We start from the raw sequence: 17,095 nt of genomic DNA, 5'->3' as shown, positions 1-17,095 counted from the left end.
AGTGTGTGTCATGGTGCGGCTCACGCCCTTACGCTCACTATGCGTCTCTCTGGTCATTTGTCTCCTACTCACGTTTCCTCTGATCTCAAAGATCCTTGACCGTCAGCGGGGCTACGATCTCCTCGACCCACAATTCAAATCAGACCGACAACCACTCTCGGACGATGTGCCATATGGAATCAAGTGCTCGCCTTTCGCCGCAGGGGTGATGGACAAGGTCACCATCGTACTGAAGATGGGAGCCGGAGAAGTGTCCACGCGTCTACCAGCCTACTTGAACCGCCTCGGCCGGTGCGGCCAGGACATTCTGCTCTTCTCAGACCGACAGCACCGGTACGACGCCCTGGAAATCCACGACGCCCTCGCGAACCTCGACCCGAAATATCGCCACGACAACCCAGACTTTGAAATGTACGACCAGTACAATGACGACGCGAGTCAACAGCAACGTGTCCACGACAATGACGGAAAAGAAAAGTCGCGAAAAGGCTGGCGGCTGGACAAGTACAAGTTCCTCCCCATGATGGAGTTCACGCGGCACCTGCGGCCCAAGTCACACTGGTTTGTCTTTATCGAGCTCGACACCTACGTCAACTGGGACAACATGCACCGTTTCTTGGTGAGATTCGACCCCGCGACACCCTATTACTTTGGCTCTCCCGTGTGGCCGCACAAGAAGCCAATTTTTGCCCACGGAGGCACCGGCTTCGTACTCTCCTCAGCGGCCCTGGACAAGTTGGTGGCCCACGGGTCGAAATTTGTCGGCCGAAGCAAAAAGGACAGATCGTCATACCTACCAGGCACCCACCTGTTCGGCAAAGACATGCAACACGAGTGTTGCGGTGACGAGGTGTTGGCGGGCGTTCTCAAGGAAAGCGGCGTGACCTTGCGAGGGTACTGGCCCATGTTCAACGGAGAGAAACCAACCACGGCACGCTTCGGTCGGGAACAGTGGTGCGAAGCCATACTGACGCTTCACCATCTCGACACCGAGGACTTTTTGGAGCTCCAACGGTGGGAGCAGACGACGACTTCTTCACGGCGTGACCGCTCCAAACCTCTGACGTTCGAGGAACTTTTTTTTGGCCTCGTCGAACCTTTGATCCGAGACCGACGTGAGGACTGGACCAACATGTCTGAGGACGTGGTGTATGATGAGGACGATAAAAACCGCGCCGGTAAGTCCTACGAAGCATGCTTGAAGGCTTGTACGGCAAACGAAAGGTGCATCCAATTCGAACATTTTGGTCACACTTGTCGACTGTCGTACGACATTCGTCTCGGTCATCGTCAATTACCCAACGGAGGGAAGAGATGGACGTCAGGCTGGTTGATGGAGAGGATACATGATTTCAAGGCCAGTCACTCGCCGTGTAATGGCGCTCATATCGTCCACGCCAATCCGTGAATGAACTTTCTCAAAGCAAGCTTCGCGAGGTCAATTGTCATACTGAGTATGGCAACTCTGTAGTACATTACCTACAAAGTCTAACTCTGTAGAAACCTGAAGACGAATCAACGGAGTACACCACTCATCCGGAGTGCTCGTCGACTCTCTTGATTACTAAGCCGTCAGATCCCAATGACACCGACTTTTCCTCTGAGAATCATGACCGAGGTGCATACTCACCATCAGCATCATCATCATCATCATCATCACCCGTCTCTCGTTGTGCGTTACTCGCCATTCAATACTCAATATTCGATACCGAGTATCCAGTACAGCAAAACCGACTATTCGGTATTCACGCTCCACTAACTACGATCCACTATCCAGTATCTACTCTCCCGAGATCGACCATCCAAGATCATCTACTCTCGGACCTGTGGGAACTAGGGTACCTTTTGACTCGACAAACGACAGAGTCATCAGTCACGGAACCATCGAATACAGACCTTTTGGTTGTAGTCACACGGTCTACAGTCATACTGTTCCCAAGGTGAAACACGATGATAACGGTAATCGATTTGATTCACCTCCGCCGGTGCGTGGTCTTGGCTCGGGAAGCCCTCCAGGCCGGGGATTCACCTTTTGGGTCTGTGCTGGTCAAGAACTCTACCGGCCAGGTGTTGAGGGAAGACCGTAACCGAATCACCACTGGTCGGGACGTGACTTTACATCCGGAATTGTCGCTGGTCATCTGGGCTCAACGACAACAAGACCTGGATCGGTCGGACACGACGGTGTACACTTCGGGTGAACATTGTCCCATGTGTGCCACCGCTCACGCAAACGCCGGCATGGGTCGTATCGTCTACGTGGCCTCTTCGGAACAGTTGTGCGAATGGAGGAAAGAAATGGGTGCACCACCGACACCGGTGGCATTGTTGCCGATTGAAATCGTCGCACCAGCCCTGAAGGGTGTCGTCGAGGGACCCGTCACGACAAAAGACCCAAGTCTCGTGGAGCGGGTCAAGGAATTGCACAGGGTCAAACATCAACAGACGCAGAACCAAGCACGGGCACAGACTCAAGGATAGGTACGCTCACGGGTACAGGGACGAGCAAGTGGGACGGGTACAGGCACAAAGGGAGGAGGTATGAATTTGTAAAAGATGCAAAGATGCAGAGAGGTCAAGGTCAAGTTCAAGGTCGAGGTAAGCTGGTTTGAACTGGTAAGTGATACCAAAGTATTCTACCTGAAGGGACAAGGAATTTTCATGTTCCAAGCAAATAAAAAATCATTACAATCCCAAAAGAACTCTACGTCTCCTTCCCCAACATAATTGCTCTAAACCCCCTTCTCATCATCCATGACCTTCCCAGCCTGACCGACCCGGACAGTCTCCACCACCTCTTCACCACGCAGAGATCGAGTCTCGGCCGGACCGAACGTGCCGAAATAATCCAAATCGTCCACCTCGGCCAACCCGGTGATGGGCGACAACTTGTTCAACAGGACGTACGTCGACACGGACAACAACAGGCCCAACGGGTAGGAAATGTCGTACAGATTCGACCAACCCTCGAGGGTCTTGCCGGAGCCGTACTTGACGAACTCGGCGAACCCGGGGACGTTGATCCACACGCCCATGGCCCAGGCGACGAGGGCCCTCCAGTTCATGCCGTGGGAGTACCAATAGACGCTCCCCGGGCGGTTCTCGTAGAGATCCGTCAGTTTGATCAACCGCTTTCGAAGAATGAAATAGTCGGCGAACATGACCCCCGTCATGGGTCCCAGGAACACGCCGTACCCGCCCAGCACGGTCAGGAACTTGCTCGCGCCGTTGAGGAGTTGCCAGGGTTGCACGACGAACGCGAGGCACGACATCAAGAGCATCCCCCGGCGGATGGTGAAGAAGCGAGGGAGCAACGCGGCCAGGTCGATCCCCGCCGACACGCCGTTGTTGGCCACGACCATCCCCAGCTGGGCGACGCCGAACGAGATGGCCGCGAAGGCCACGGCCGCGCGGGACCGCGACGAGTTGTCGTAGTGCTGTTGCAGGGCGCCGAACAGGTCGTAGGGGGCCCAGAGGAGCGTCCCTTCCTGCTCGGGGAAGATCTGCGCCGCGCAGGACGTGCAGATGATGCCGATGAGGGCCACGACGATGGTCCCCATGGGGACCATGACCAGTTGCGCCAAGATTTGGTCCTTGGGCTTCCTCGCGTACCGCGTGTAGTCGGACTGCACGAAGATGTGCACGCTGATGGAACTGATGTTCGTGCAGATGCCCAGGGTCATCATCCACCCGAGGTGGCTGCCTTTGGCCTGCGTGATGCCCGTGAGTCCGCCGACGTCGTGCACGAGCGTGCCCGCCCCCTCGGCCTTGGTCGTGAACCAGACGAGGCTGACGAAGATGGTCGGGATGACGACGATGCAGGATACCAGAAAGGGGACCTTGTACTTTTCGGGCTTGATCCACACGAGCGGGAGGTAGCAGATTGTGAAGATGATGAAGCTCGTGAAGTCGCCCGTGGTCATGGTCCCGTTGGCCAGGGGGGTGTCGACCTTGGCGAACGACGGCCATATCGCGGTGAGGAGGACCCGGACGCACTGTCCGCCCCAGTAGACCTGGGTCGAGAACCAGATGCAGGCCAGGAAGATCCTCTGGACGACGATGAACCTGAATCCTCGCGTGCCCCAGGAGCAGCGCTGGATGACCGGGAACCCGATGTGCCATTTGGCGCCCGGGGCTCCGCTCGCGACGCACAGGAAACCGACGAGTACGTTTCCAATGATGACCGTCAACATCGCTTGCCAGACATTGAGCCCCAGGGCGATCAGCGAGGACCCGGTGGTCCAGCCGCCGATGTTGAAAGAACCGGTGATGACCCAGAGAGTCACAAACTGCCAGGGACCGTATGTCCGTCTGTGTGGCTCAAGAGGCCGGATGTCGTGGTTGACTCTCTTTTCAAGAGACCCTTCATCGTGGTCCTTGACTTCGAGGCGCTTGAGGACGTTCTTCACGGTCGCCATTTGGTTTTTTCAAGTCTGACTGATACCCCTGATTTCGAGATTGACGAGACTGGGTGGGACAACTCGACGCCCTCGATTCAAGGACCGAGGCGAGGTTTTGTATCCTCGAGATAGACTCATATCGACAACTGTCATCGCAAACACACACCCAAATTCCACCATCAAACAATCCCTGCGCTATCGCACACGATATTGTTTCGGGAACGCCCCAGATTATCTGTGGGTGGAGAAATCCGCCAGCCAAGTGTCGATGTCGTCTGGCGAATCACCTCGTGTCTTGTTATCCAAATTAGCAGTTTACCAGCCTCGAACCAATGGGACTCTCGTTCCGCAGGCTGGCCATGAGGTGCTGTATTCATCCGTTTAAGCGCCTTAGTCAAGTTCATTTGTCGAGATCAATCCCAGATCTGAGGTTGAGCTGATAAACTGCTAAACGGTGGGATATCATTTGGTGATTTTTTGCGCTTGGTAGATCTGTTCCTTATCTTGTTCGTATTTAATCGAGAACTCGAGCCAGAAGGCCAGCTCGCGTACAAGCAGAACTGGGGTGAAGAGCCGTCCTCATTTGTAAATCCGATTAGATCGATAACAAGCTCGTCGAAATGTCGTCAACGGCCGTTCAAGAGGAAAACTCGCGTACCATTACCCTCACCAATGGAAAGACCTTCACCTTCGACTCGAATGCGTCAACAACAGACGAAGCCATTCCCGTCATCGATGTCTCTCGCATGTACAGTGACAGACTGGAGGACAGACAGGCGGTGGCCGAGGAAATTCGTGAAGCTGCTCATGGAATCGGCTTCCTCTCGATAACAAACCATGTAAGCAGTTGGTCAGATGCCTCCGTGAGGGCTATCCACCAGGGCGCTTGATGCTGACCACAATGTTCGAAACCTGCAGGGCATTGACATGAAGCTGGCTCAGAATGTGATGGACGAGGCCAAATCATTCTTTGCACTTCCGACCGAGAAGAAAATGGAAGTCTGCACAGACCTGATCCCTGATGAATATTGCGGTTATCATCCCATGCAGCACTACAACCCGAACGGCTGGAAGAAGAGAGGTGGACTCTGCGAGATCCCCAGAGGGTGAACGTTTGTTGACATCCCTGCAGATTTATACGAGGCTTTCAACTGGAATTACAACGCGGCCAATGATCCTGATTTTCCAGATGAATCCATCCCGGAGATTAACCTGTGGCCGACAGAGTTGCCAGAGTTCAAGAAGACGCTCTGCACGTATCAGACGGCGATGACCAAGCTTGCTCGAAAATTAACGAGGATGTTCGCTTTGGCGTTGCACATCCCCGAGGGTTCGTTTGATGGCATGGTGCAGAGGCCGGAAGCAGGCGCCAGGATACTCCATTACCCTCAACAGGAAACATCTCGAGATGACCAGAACGGCATAGGCGCTCATACCGACGTGGAGTACTTCACCATCATCACGGCTGACACCGAAGGCCTAGAAGTTCTCAGCAAGTCTGGTCGGTGGATCAAGGTCAAACCAATACCTGGCTCGTTTATTGTAAACATCGCAGATTGCTTCATGCGGCAGACGAACGACTTTTTCGTGAGCACCGTCCATCGGGTGATCAACGAAAGTGGCCGAGAAAGATACTCGGTACCGTTCTTCTGGGGGTTTGACCGACGGAGTGTTATCAACCCTATTCCTACCTGTGTTAGTGAAGACAATCCCAACAAGTATGAAGTCATGACTGCAGGAGAGTATTACTTGTGGCGAACCAGGCGACAGAAGACAATGTGGAAGATCGGGGAGGGCAAGGCACAACCTCAATAGTAGCCATTAAGAAGGAATGAGACATTATTGAACCAAGCTGGAGTCCCTAGCATCATGTGAGCTGGAGCTGTTCCGTCCAGTCCCAGGGGATACGTTGAAGAAGTTCAAGGGGAATGAAGATTTCAGGGTCAAAGTCCTGGAAGACAACTTCATCGCTCTGAGCGTGTCCACGGTCCGCTGTATCATCTTGAAGCGGTCGGAGCTCAAAGTAGCGATCAATCTCCTCGACATATGAACGAAGACGATTGCTGACCCATGCAGCAGCTGAAATGCAAGTGGCCAAATTTTCGAGTAGCTCAGCCATGCACACCCTTGGGCTTTGTCAGACATGGCATCAACAAAGAAAACAATGGCTTTCGTACATTACCATTCTCAAGTGTTGATAGTCGGATCTGGGTAGTTCTTTCTTGATGAAACTACTCAGGATGTGACCGAGACCGGATAATTCCTGTATCTAAATAACTGTAAATTGTAGGATGATGAGTAAAGGGAGACATATATACCATTGCCAAACCCATGGCTCGCATGTACTCCAGCGGAATGGAGGATATCTCCTCAATCAATTCTAGGGCTGTCCTGCAAGCTTCGTAAAATGTCGTATCATTTGCTGTGAATGAAAGCATCCGTAGAAGCTGCTTGTGTTAGCTGAGTCAGGAGCGGCTCTGAGTGCTTTTACCTGGTACGTTGCTATAATATTGGCCGTTTGAAATCCACAGCGATTCAGGCGAATATCTTGCGACATCCCTTGCGCTTTTTTGAAGCGAGGTGGTAGGTTGGAATACGCCAAATCTAATGGTCTTAGTATCTTTTCCTGAGGGTCGTAGTCAATAAGGAACGCTGTAGACAGGCAGCGGTTATCTTGATTGATTGTCGTTCGCCTGTTCTTGAAATAAGAGATCAGATGTTCGATGCCTCTGTAGATATCAGTGATATAATTCCAACCGCTGAGCCACTCAAGGTTTTCCACAGACTCCGTGAAATCTTGATCGGGAACCATTGGATAGGCAACGGCAGATTGGAGCTCGGGGCATCGTACGGCATGCCCGAGAACAAGAGAGGTATGGATTTCCAACCGATACATATGCCAATACAGCCGTCTCCTCTCTTCTCTCTCGATTGTTGAGATGCCACTGGGCCAGCGTCTCTCATCGTAAAAGCCTTGTTCGGCGAGTGCACCATGGTACAGACCGAGGAATTGTTGAAGCAACGACGCATTGCCGCATTCTCGTGCAGTCAGACATACAAGACTGATTGCTTGTAGGTATTCAAACTCCAAGGATTCGCCAAAGGTCCCAGGGATCGCCGCAATAGCCTCGTCCAAGTAAACATTAGGGCTTATTGCAGAAGATATGTGCCGGGGAGTGAAGATTGCACCACTAGTGATCCGATAGGCGCTCAAAGCGGACATAGACATCAACCTCGCATACGAGGCCCTGCCGGACGGTATTTGCTTCGTATGCCATTTATGCATGAATGATTGCTCGTGGACGGTGCAAGCTCTGTCCAATATCAACCATGGGGCACAAACGTGTTGCTCTGGGGGCACCAACACTGGATATACAGACTCGAAGAAGTTGACGAGTAGATCTTGTATGAGCTCTCGCGACCCATGCTGGTCTACTGACAATGTCCATGGCACACCAGTGACCTTAGAGCCACGCGGTTTTCCTCGTTTGGCGGATGGCCTGTTCCACGTACAATTGACTCCAAAGTCAAGACAAGTCAGACATCGAGAATTGTCCGTCGGATCAATTTTGCATCCACGGCCTCTTTTGTGGCAGAAGTCGCAGGCTTTGAGAACGCGCTTTGATTTTACTGATCTTGGTTCGGATTCGGCCATTGATGGTGAGTCTCGTATACATCCAGAAACGTAACCTCCCAGCACTGAAGTTCGAACTACCTCGAAGCCAACATGTTGATCACATTTGGAAAGAACACAACAACCCGCATTGTCCAGAAGAGACGTATCTTAATTGTCGTCAAACTAGCCGGCTTATCAGCACGACGTGGTCGAGGAAGTCCTGCATGATTGGCATCTTTGTTGCATCGTATATACAGCGAAGCATATAGACCAGATACGTCGCTACTTTCTCTCCATGAAGTACCAGACAAAGTCGGGGCATGGGAGATTGTTCTTCAGGATGGCATCACACCCAGGTCGATAGCAACATGTAGAGGATTCGACCTCTGCCATTGCTCCCCAGACAGGATAGTGCATGTCAATTGCGTCGGCAAAACTCCGTATAAAGAGGCATCGTTTAGCGCAATGGAAACCACCCACCGAGCTGCGGCGAGTCTGTGGCACAATACAACACATTTGGCATCTTCGCGGTCGATCAGAATGCTCCAGAGAAGCGAAGCCGGACTCGTGAATGATTTTCAATGATTTTATGTGCTATAGCAAGCAGTCGACCTCGACTGAAGAGGTACTTGCACTAAGTACCACAAGGGCTCACTGAGTCTGCATACGGACTATATCCCCTTGTATTGAAGAAGGCATCGTGTGAGCCGATCCATGCACGCTACCAAAAGTTGCATCCACCCGAGTCCATCACACCGCTCGTTGAGCATTTTTCTCCAAAACACCGCGACTTCACCCTTTTGGGTGATAATTCCTGAATTTCGAGGCCACCAGTCCGATAGCAGCGAAAAGGTGCGAGCCAGAATCACAAATACGCTCACTCCGAACCCAGACTGAAAAAGAGAATCATAACTTTTTGAGAAATCCCCAGCCTTTTTGTCCTCCGAGCCCCTGCCTGATTCCAACAATCCTCACCAAGCCCCCAAGTAGTAAATTCGTCCTTAAACAAAACGGATATCATAATGAATCATAAGACATAATGTCAAAGAGTAAATCCACAAACCATATTCATTAATCGTGAAGCCAAAAGTGATAGAAGAAGAAAAACAGGAGGTGTCCAGCCGCGTGAGATACGTGCTCCTGTTGAATAGTACAGAGCCATTTGGCTCGGCAAATGACTTATGGTGTAGGAGTTGTAGGAAAAAGAGAATAAGACACACGGGTGTTGCGCCGAGGTCGAGAATTGGTTGTACCAGCCCGTCTGCGTGAGTTCGTCTTTGGCGAATCGCCGGTGGGCATTGAGGACTTTCTCTCAGGAATTGGAATGGAAGGTGCTGATGCGCCACGATCGTGTCTGAGGACTGATGAAGTGGTCGGGGTGTTAGGCAAGCCGCATCTTGCGTCACTGGCTCTAGTTTGTTCACCTTCATCATCCTCACGTATGGTCTCCTGGCTTCCTTCCCGGTTGTGATGTTCAGCGTAACTGGTGACATCTTGTAGGTCGAGTCTGAGGCTTTCTTTTGACTCGCCAAAATTCGCCAAATGAGCGAAATCAGATAGAGAGGTGCTGGAATGAGATGACCTCTGTGTTCCGGCAATTGAAGATGCTATCGAAAAAATAATGCTCTCTTGGGAGCTTGATTTGCTGATGGAAGAGAAAGGGCTTGGTAGGATGTGAGGCCGTTCAACTCGAGGTGGATTTTGAGATTCACAATGTTGTGGAATGGCGGTAGATTCCGCCTGTTCAATCGAGACATTCAAGACTGGTTGGAGAGAACCAAGGCCAAGTCCCAGTAGAGGTGAGCCTGGTTCTTCTTCCTCATCCGATGACCGACCCTTTCCCTGAGCCGGTCCCTCAGGTCGATATGTCGTCCTTGGCAGCTGCATCATGAGAGGAGTAGAGGCAGATGAGCAAGCCTCATCAGTTGCAGATTGTTCGACGACCAGATAGTTCTCTTGCGGGATGCTTCGCTCCTGGGGCTTCTCTAGAGTTGCATCTGAGTCACTCTTATCCTCATCAGAGGCGACATCCCAGGAGTAGTCGATGGCATCCTCCCAATCCTGAAGCTCAACAGGATCAGTCGTGAGGTCCACTTTGGCTGTCGATGGTTGATCGTTGAGATGCTCCACGGGTTCATCTAGAGCTGCCTCCACATTTGTCATTGTCGATGTCATATTGTAATATGCGGCTTGCAGTTGTAGCTCGCCTGACGATTGACTGCGCCTCTTGTATCGTGCTGCTATAGTAGACAAATCGTTGCAAGACAGGCTTGTCGGGATCTCCGGCAGCTCCACCTTATCCTCCTCCAAGACGATCTCCATCCTCGTTGTTGGAGGGCTCGGGAGAGGCGCAGTGCGGAGTGGCAGAGCGATGTCATCTCTCGTAGACACAGCATGGACGACGTCTGGCAGGATGGGAAGAGGCTTTCCGAGCAGGCTTTGACGGTTAACGGGGCTCAGAGCTGACAATCTTTGGGACAGCTGAGAGGTCGGAGATGCATCACTCGATGTGACGGACAATCTGGTAGGGCGGGAGAAATTCTCCATCGACCGTGACATTCGAACGTCGGAGGGACTATAAGGCAACAAGAGATTCTCCTTTGGCGGAGGCTCTGGTCGAGGGGGTGTGGTAGGGAGATACGGAATAGCAGCGGTAGTCGGTGAGGTTGGTTCATCAGAACCAGGCTGAACGGATAGTTCGACTTTGTTCGTCGGTAATTCCGTGATAGGTATTCCGCGGACATGGTCTTCGGGCTGCTGGTCTGCTTGAATAGCTTGGTACTCGGAAGTCAGGTCTGACCTAGCAACAGTATCGATGTTCTGAAATTGGGCTTGGTCGCCATGGCTTAGGTGTTGGAAAGCGAAGGGACCGGAGATGCTACGTTTCAACCCAGTACCTAAGAACGTTAGCCAGGAACCGCTTCTTTGAGAACCCAAGAAGCCTACGCTTTGAGCCGTTGGTAAGTTGTCGTTGCAGCGACTTGACTGGAGACCCATCTCCCATCCTTCCCCCGCCGCGTTCCGGTGACTTTTCTTCCACTGGCGAGGATAGTAAATTGAGCTTGCTTCCCTGTCGTTTCAATATACGAGTGCCCCGAGACAGTAACCCTTTGGCATTGTTCTCATAACGATCTGACAGTGGCAGGTTGCCTTCGGCATAACTCTGTCTTGACGAGGGTCGAGAGGTGTACTCATGATTAGAGCCATCGGAGATCGATCGAGTATATTGAGAACCGGCAGAAGTCACCGTGTTGGTCCGTGATCTTCCATGGTGTCTTGGGAAGCCATCGCTGGGGCCCGTTTCAACGCCGCTATGTTCTTTCATCATATCTGTCAATGCTTGTCGTGACGGCTCGACGTTGTCCTTGGAGAACAAATCATGTGCAACGGCGTGCAACTTGTCACCGCCGTGTTTCGTATGTCCTTGAATCCATTGAAAGCGGCCCATTTAGACGGCTGTTACCTTTCGTCTAGGCGCAATATCACAAGTCCTAGGGCCGATGCTGTCGAGCCTCATTCAAGCTGGTCCAGTCTTGATACCCACAGCCGAGGTGTCTGCTGCTGTTGCAACAGGACCTGTGCGGAGTTACGAACACCTGGGGTTTGCAGACTTGATATGGCCCGTGGTAGGCGGGGGCCTCGACAGATTGAGGTTTATTGTGGCGCACGAAACGTTTCAACTCTGGAGAAACGTGTCAGTTGAATCATTGTCTTCCCTTTGAACGAAGACAAATATCGCGTGATAATCCAATCTTACCAATGACATATATTCGAAGGAGGGCGAGTTTTAAGTGACTGGTGACCAATCAACCGTGCTTTTGCTGAATCTGAGGTTGCAGGTCATGCCCTTTTCCGATCTGTGGGATTTGAAGCCAGCCGTGACCGAAACTCCAAGTGCTGACAATGGTCGCGAGCCGACTCTTATGTCTAGATGCTGAGAAAGTGAATACGACGAATGATGGGGCACGACGGAATGTATCGTTCAAAAGGAGTTGATTGAGTTGTGACCTTGAAGATGTGCCAAATATAGGTAGGAATGGGGAGTGATATACAGTTGTTGGAAGTTGATAGACAATAAATTGACAACCATGGGTTGAGAGGAAGAGATATCTGCATTTGATCTTCCTTACCATTGGGTACACAAGGCATACTGGTGGAGAGTAGTAGTCTTTGTTCTGAAGCCTGCAAAGTTAAGCCGCAATGAAGACTCCAGCAAGGCAAGGACAGGGGCAGAAAGTGGTCCTCGTGCCGGCAATGCTGCATAGCGGGTAATGCCAAAGGGAAGCATCCACTAACGCCAACGAGCATAGTGAGCGAGGACTGTACCTTTAGCAAGACGCGTCCTGAGACGGACGGCTTCAGAAACAACCCCATGGTGGTGAGGACACAGGCAGGGAGTTTGGGGAGAATTGCAGATGAAGTGGAGTTTGAAGGAGCAAGGCGAGGAGATTTGATGGGGCCATGTTCTCGTCAGGAACCGGGTAAATTTTGTAGCAAAGGTCGAGGATCACATAGAATGGCGCCAGAAGTGGAACCAAGCTTCGTGCATAGCGGAAGCCACCTCCCGACCCTGGTATTCGGGTACCAGGGTCACTGGGTCAGGGTTCGACGGACACACAGCGGTCTTGCTCCGATCCCCAGCTTGGTTAGTCATGATAGCTTCTTATTTGTCTCTTACATGGGCCGAACAACATTCAGTGCTGATGTTCTCGTCAAGGAAGATGCTTCCAGGGATCACATTCGCAATAGCTTGTAGTTTGGCCGTTCGCCATGACCATTCATCGGGCAGTTCAGTGACTTCCGAGGTCCTCGTGCTTGATCCCGGTTTGACAGCTGACATTCCCAGCTTTAAATAAACCGACAAAAGGCGCGGGTGTAGTCGTAGTCACAGCTGGAGACACGGTCAACAGAAGCAACATGCTCCCAGGTATCCGTATGTACAGGATGTGCTTGTACCAGGTACCTGCATGGCATGACTTCAATTGGTTGTTTTAGATGGGGATAGTCCACACTCGAGTTCGCAGGACTCCGTCTTCTGCACGGAGTACCGTTCTCACTGCTCCTGGCACCTGATGCCGTGACCGTACGAACGCAGATCAACACAATAATCAAGCCACCTCTTCGAATGCCCCTACTCCGTAAGGTGGCTGGGCATGTAGTTTCGGCAGATGGGGTGCCTTAACTTTGCTCGCTTGGTAAAGGCGAGAACTGGCAGGAAGTTGCGCAACAACAATCGTACTCCGTTCTGAAAATGGAGAAACCAGAGTCGAGTGGTCCCAGGGGGAAGATGACGCGGTTGTTCTAGAGGGCTTGGAAGGAAACTGTAGGCATGCTTAGCAGAGCCCGTAGGCATAGCTAGACTGTTAGAGGGGCCGGTAGTTGAAGCTAAAGACCAGGAGCTACAGTAAGGAGTCTGTAGTAGTGTCGGACGCGTGAAGTGGTGGATTGGTGGGTTGAGGGACGGCAGTGGGTTTGTTGGTGGCAGTTGGGCACGAGTGCATACGGAGAAAGGCTCTCGGAGCAACTGATCTGCCAAGACCATTGCTGATCCAGGGAAGGCGCGTTTGTTTTGTGAGCAAGATCATCATCGTGCATCGACTTTCCCCTGCATCGTCGCGCTATACTCTCTCCGTCCATACCGCACACTACACCTGCGACTACGACTAGTCTACAGTCCACATCCATGCGAATTTCTCCCTTCTCTACTCGTAGGTCGGGTCTCTCGACGACTGGATCACTGCGACGGACTGCCGTACACTGGCTATTCTCCTCTGCCAACTTGACGCAAGATCCCTCTTGGCTGCACCGATACTACGGACTGCCATGAGACCGTCTCGTTCCTATCTCAATAATACCTTTCTCAAAGCCGTCGAGTCATGATCCTTGCTGGGTCCCATCGGCATACTGCGAGACCAATCACTGTCGCCCAGTGCTTCCTGTACATATTGTGCACATGCCGTCCCGCATATCCACTGTACGAGTATGTACAGTGCGTCCGGTGCTGTTTGTTTGGAAGCTTCGAGGCGTGTGATGTGTGGAGACGACGTTACGGCACTCTCGTGATGGATACTACTCCTTTGCTGGCGTGCTGTGATCATCTGAAAGATCTCAAGATCCTGAACATACAACTTCGTTCAAACACTTGGAAATGCCTACCGTTTGGAAAACCTGACGGTTGCTCGTAAGAGGAAGACGGTTGACACATTTTCTCCTACCCTGTTCAACAGATCGTCTCCCACGCAGCCACGCGTCTCGTATCTGTTGATGGTTTGCAGATCCCTGGCTGCAGTCTTTCGGTGCTCCAGTAAGAACTTGACATTGTTACCAAGACTGTAACATGGCCCACCCCTGGCTGGCACCAACAACACAAAATTACCCAATCCTGCAACTTACCAGACGATCACAAGGACTAGATCGATCGGGAGACTCTTTCAGGAGTTGTTTCAACGAGCAACATTGGAGACAACCCGATTTTGCTCGATGGTCGTCTTCGATGGTTCATGTTCATCTGATGATCGTGCTCATCACGAAAACTTCAATTTCCGAACGATCGACCACGAGAATTGAACGTCAACGGTTATGGGATGCTGTTGTGGCCAGTGCTTGGAACCTCGGGATCCTAACATTGCCGAGCATTGTTGCGAGGTGAATTGCTACTGAATTCGGGTCGTACGAGAAGGCAGCAACGCCAGTTCAGTGACTAAGGATAAGATCGTTCAATGGCAACTACCCCTGGCAGAGCACAATCTCCCTGTCGGAAGCTTTAAACAGCTACTACACTACCCGTACACTCAGTCTATCTGACAAGCATATACCAGGACGAGGTGAGCGTGGTTTCTCCAGGAACGATACTTGGTGCTTGACTACCTGGCTTGGTGTGGTTGCTGCTGGCTACCTTTCGTCCTAGTCCAAATTACCTTGTCCTTTGAGGAAGCAACGAGTCGGCACAAAAGAAAGTCTAGTCAAGTTGGAGTGTGGGTTGCTTCGCCAGCTTTGGATGCAAGGTGATGGTGATTGTGCATGTGATACGATTCGTGAAAAGCGTACGCTACGAAGGAGCATGTGCAAGGTCACACCTCGTCCTGACTTCGCATTCCGTCCTCCGTACACGTTCCTTTAGTCGTCTGGAAAGTGATCGTTTTGATTGTGTCGCTTCGTTACAAGCTAGTCGACGGATTCGCACGCGAGCTCGTGCACAACACCATCTTCGCTTATCACTTGGTTGGTTGCAAGAAAATCAAGAGTTCAGCCAACAACAATATCACCACCATGGGCCAAATACCGCATTCGGAGTTGAAGGATAATGATGAAAGTCGAGGCAAATTGTCAGTAGCAAAATCTTGCAACAGTCAAGAACTAGACGGTCGCTTTGAACGGTCCCTGCCAGCTGCCGATTCTAGTCTGGCTGCTGCTCGCGATGGCGCATTTATTCTGCATCACTTTTTACGTCAAAATGCCTGCACAACCGTTGGACTCTCACAGAAGCAATGCTCCGTACAGTCTTCCATGAGGTACACTCCGCAAATGGCCGCAGATCTGCAACATGAATGACAACATGAAGAAAACCATATACCTTGGCACTGTTTCGCAAAGAAGCATGTTTAACCATATCGAAGACTTGAGTATTTCGAGTCTTCACAAGACACAACATTTGACGCTGAACTTGCCCTTTGCGGCTTCTCGACGTCTGGCAATGCACTTCTGGCCTCATGCTGGCGGTACGAAACCAAAGCAACCAGGAAGAAGCTATCACTGCATCGCCGTTCAACGATAAGACAACAGCGCAGAAGCGAGACGAGGGTATACTTCATCAGGCCAGCACTCTTTACGTCAATGCCATCCTCCAGGAACGACCTTCAGGAATGCTCTTCTCCGACAGGCATTTAGGCGAGTGGCCAGGAATCGGAATTGATTTTCAGCCATTATTTCCTCGGCTACGGTCACCGTTCATGGTGGGCAGAGTTGGTCCTTTTGTGGTGAGGATTGAGTTGACATACCCGAGGGTGACAGGCCGGTGACTGATTGATGTGATGTGATTTGCAATCAGTCACTCTGGGCTGACAGGCTCGTGGCCGATTGATGGTACGGAGTACAACTGTAAGATATGGAGTACAGAATATTGTACTGTCTCGTGGGCTAGGCTATCACAGTAAGATTAGGAAAATTCATCCGTCTCATGAGCATGAGGCCTCGTCCTGTACGAATAGGACTTAATAGACAAGAATTAATTCAACGGTGCTCCCTGAACATTTCCCATCATTTCTCGGCTGTTATTCCGTGTTTTTTTCCCTGTCTTTGGTGCTTTCTGGTGGCACTCGACGCGAGAAACTGGCCGCGTCTTCTCCGCATGTCTCAACCGCGAGTGCCTGTCAGGCCGCCCCTCCTCCCAGTGCTTACGCAGGTGGTAACTCCGTAGACTGGTGGCTGCGGTCTACCTGAAGTTACTGGTACCTGGGCTGCACTGTCGGAGTACGGGTTAGCTGAGGTACTCCATACTGTACTTGTCCAGGCTTTGGTGGTCCTCTCTCGCTGTCATGGACACTGACTCCTTGATACTGCGTTCAAGTGTGATCGTTCGATGCCAGTCCTCATACGGAGTACCATGGCATTCATACAATCCACCCAGTCTTGCTTCAGTCGTCAACTACCTATTCAAGCTATCTACTCGTGCCCAGATAACGGGAAACCATTCAGACCTGCTGCTTGCACGCTTCATTTTTCCTTGATTCGATTCAGGGTCCATCCTTTGTGCCTTGAGTTTCTGCCTAACCGATATTCTAGGTTGACAACTCGTACTTCCTCTGTCGGCACCCTGCATTCGAAGGAAGGGGTCCAAGGGTGCCGATATACCTCCCGCACATCCTACCGGTCGCGTATCCTTGCAAAAAGTTAACGGCTGAGATGCATGTTGCAGGTTCCGTCTGCGCCTAACGAGGCACGCCTGCACAACGGCAGGCTTGTTCCAGGCCACTTCACCCCTCCAGTACCACTTTTTCACTAGCTGGACGCGGTCTCGCAATCCTGCCCCTCAAGCACCAATTCTCCGGAACCTCCTGAAAGGTACAGAATCATGACATCG

At 51.6% G+C, this 17,095-nt stretch overlaps 6 protein-coding genes across 6 annotated transcripts; 3 read left to right on the top strand and 3 right to left on the bottom strand.

Annotated features, from left to right (window-relative positions):
• Positions 1–10: 10 nt before the first annotated feature.
• Positions 11–1,408, top strand: PV06_02663 (uncharacterized protein; the record flags this gene model as incomplete). The annotated part of the gene is made up of 1 exon (XM_016403370.1): positions 11–1,408. The coding sequence occupies one exon, from the start codon at positions 11–13 to the stop codon at positions 1,406–1,408; it is 1,398 nt and encodes a 465-aa protein (XP_016267267.1).
• Positions 1,409–1,608: 200 nt separating this feature from the next.
• PV06_02662 (uncharacterized protein) lies at positions 1,609–2,642 on the top strand. Its single transcript, XM_016403369.1, has one exon. The coding sequence runs from the start codon at positions 1,951–1,953 to the stop codon at positions 2,479–2,481; it is 531 nt and encodes a 176-aa protein (XP_016267266.1). The 5' UTR covers positions 1,609–1,950; the 3' UTR covers positions 2,482–2,642.
• Positions 2,643–2,649: 7 nt separating this feature from the next.
• PV06_02661 (uncharacterized protein) lies at positions 2,650–4,720 on the bottom strand. The gene has a single exon (XM_016403368.1). It carries the CDS (start codon positions 4,416–4,418, stop codon positions 2,733–2,735), a length of 1,686 nt encoding a protein of 561 aa, XP_016267265.1. The 5' UTR covers positions 4,419–4,720; the 3' UTR covers positions 2,650–2,732.
• Positions 4,721–6,267: 1,547 nt separating this feature from the next.
• On the bottom strand, positions 6,268–7,668 carry PV06_02660 (uncharacterized protein; the record flags this gene model as incomplete). The annotated part of the gene is made up of 4 exons (XM_016403367.1): positions 6,892–7,668; positions 6,719–6,847; positions 6,578–6,669; positions 6,268–6,526 (listed from the first exon to the last, which is right to left on the bottom strand). The coding sequence occupies exons 1-4, from the start codon at positions 7,627–7,629 to the stop codon at positions 6,268–6,270; spliced, it is 1,218 nt and encodes a 405-aa protein (XP_016267264.1). The 5' UTR covers positions 7,630–7,668.
• Positions 7,669–8,586: 918 nt separating this feature from the next.
• Positions 8,587–12,194, bottom strand: PV06_02659 (uncharacterized protein). The gene is made up of 3 exons (XM_016403366.1): positions 11,774–12,194; positions 10,963–11,698; positions 8,587–10,913 (listed from the first exon to the last, which is right to left on the bottom strand). Exons 2-3 carry the CDS (start codon positions 11,462–11,464, stop codon positions 9,196–9,198), a joined length of 2,220 nt encoding a protein of 739 aa, XP_016267263.1. The 5' UTR covers positions 11,465–11,698; positions 11,774–12,194; the 3' UTR covers positions 8,587–9,195.
• A 1,516-nt stretch (positions 12,195–13,710) lies between these two features.
• On the top strand, positions 13,711–16,242 carry PV06_02658 (uncharacterized protein). The gene has a single exon (XM_016403365.1). The coding sequence runs from the start codon at positions 14,354–14,356 to the stop codon at positions 14,663–14,665; it is 312 nt and encodes a 103-aa protein (XP_016267262.1). The 5' UTR covers positions 13,711–14,353; the 3' UTR covers positions 14,666–16,242.
• The last annotated feature ends 853 nt before the right edge of the window (positions 16,243–17,095 follow it).

This window comes from Exophiala oligosperma (assembly GCF_000835515.1).
Source record: "Exophiala oligosperma strain CBS 72588 unplaced genomic scaffold supercont1.2, whole genome shotgun sequence".
Taxonomy (NCBI): Eukaryota; Fungi; Ascomycota; class Eurotiomycetes; order Chaetothyriales; family Herpotrichiellaceae; genus Exophiala; species Exophiala oligosperma.
The sequence above is the reverse complement of the archived record's forward strand: the minus strand, read 5'-3'. Positions and strand labels throughout refer to the sequence as shown.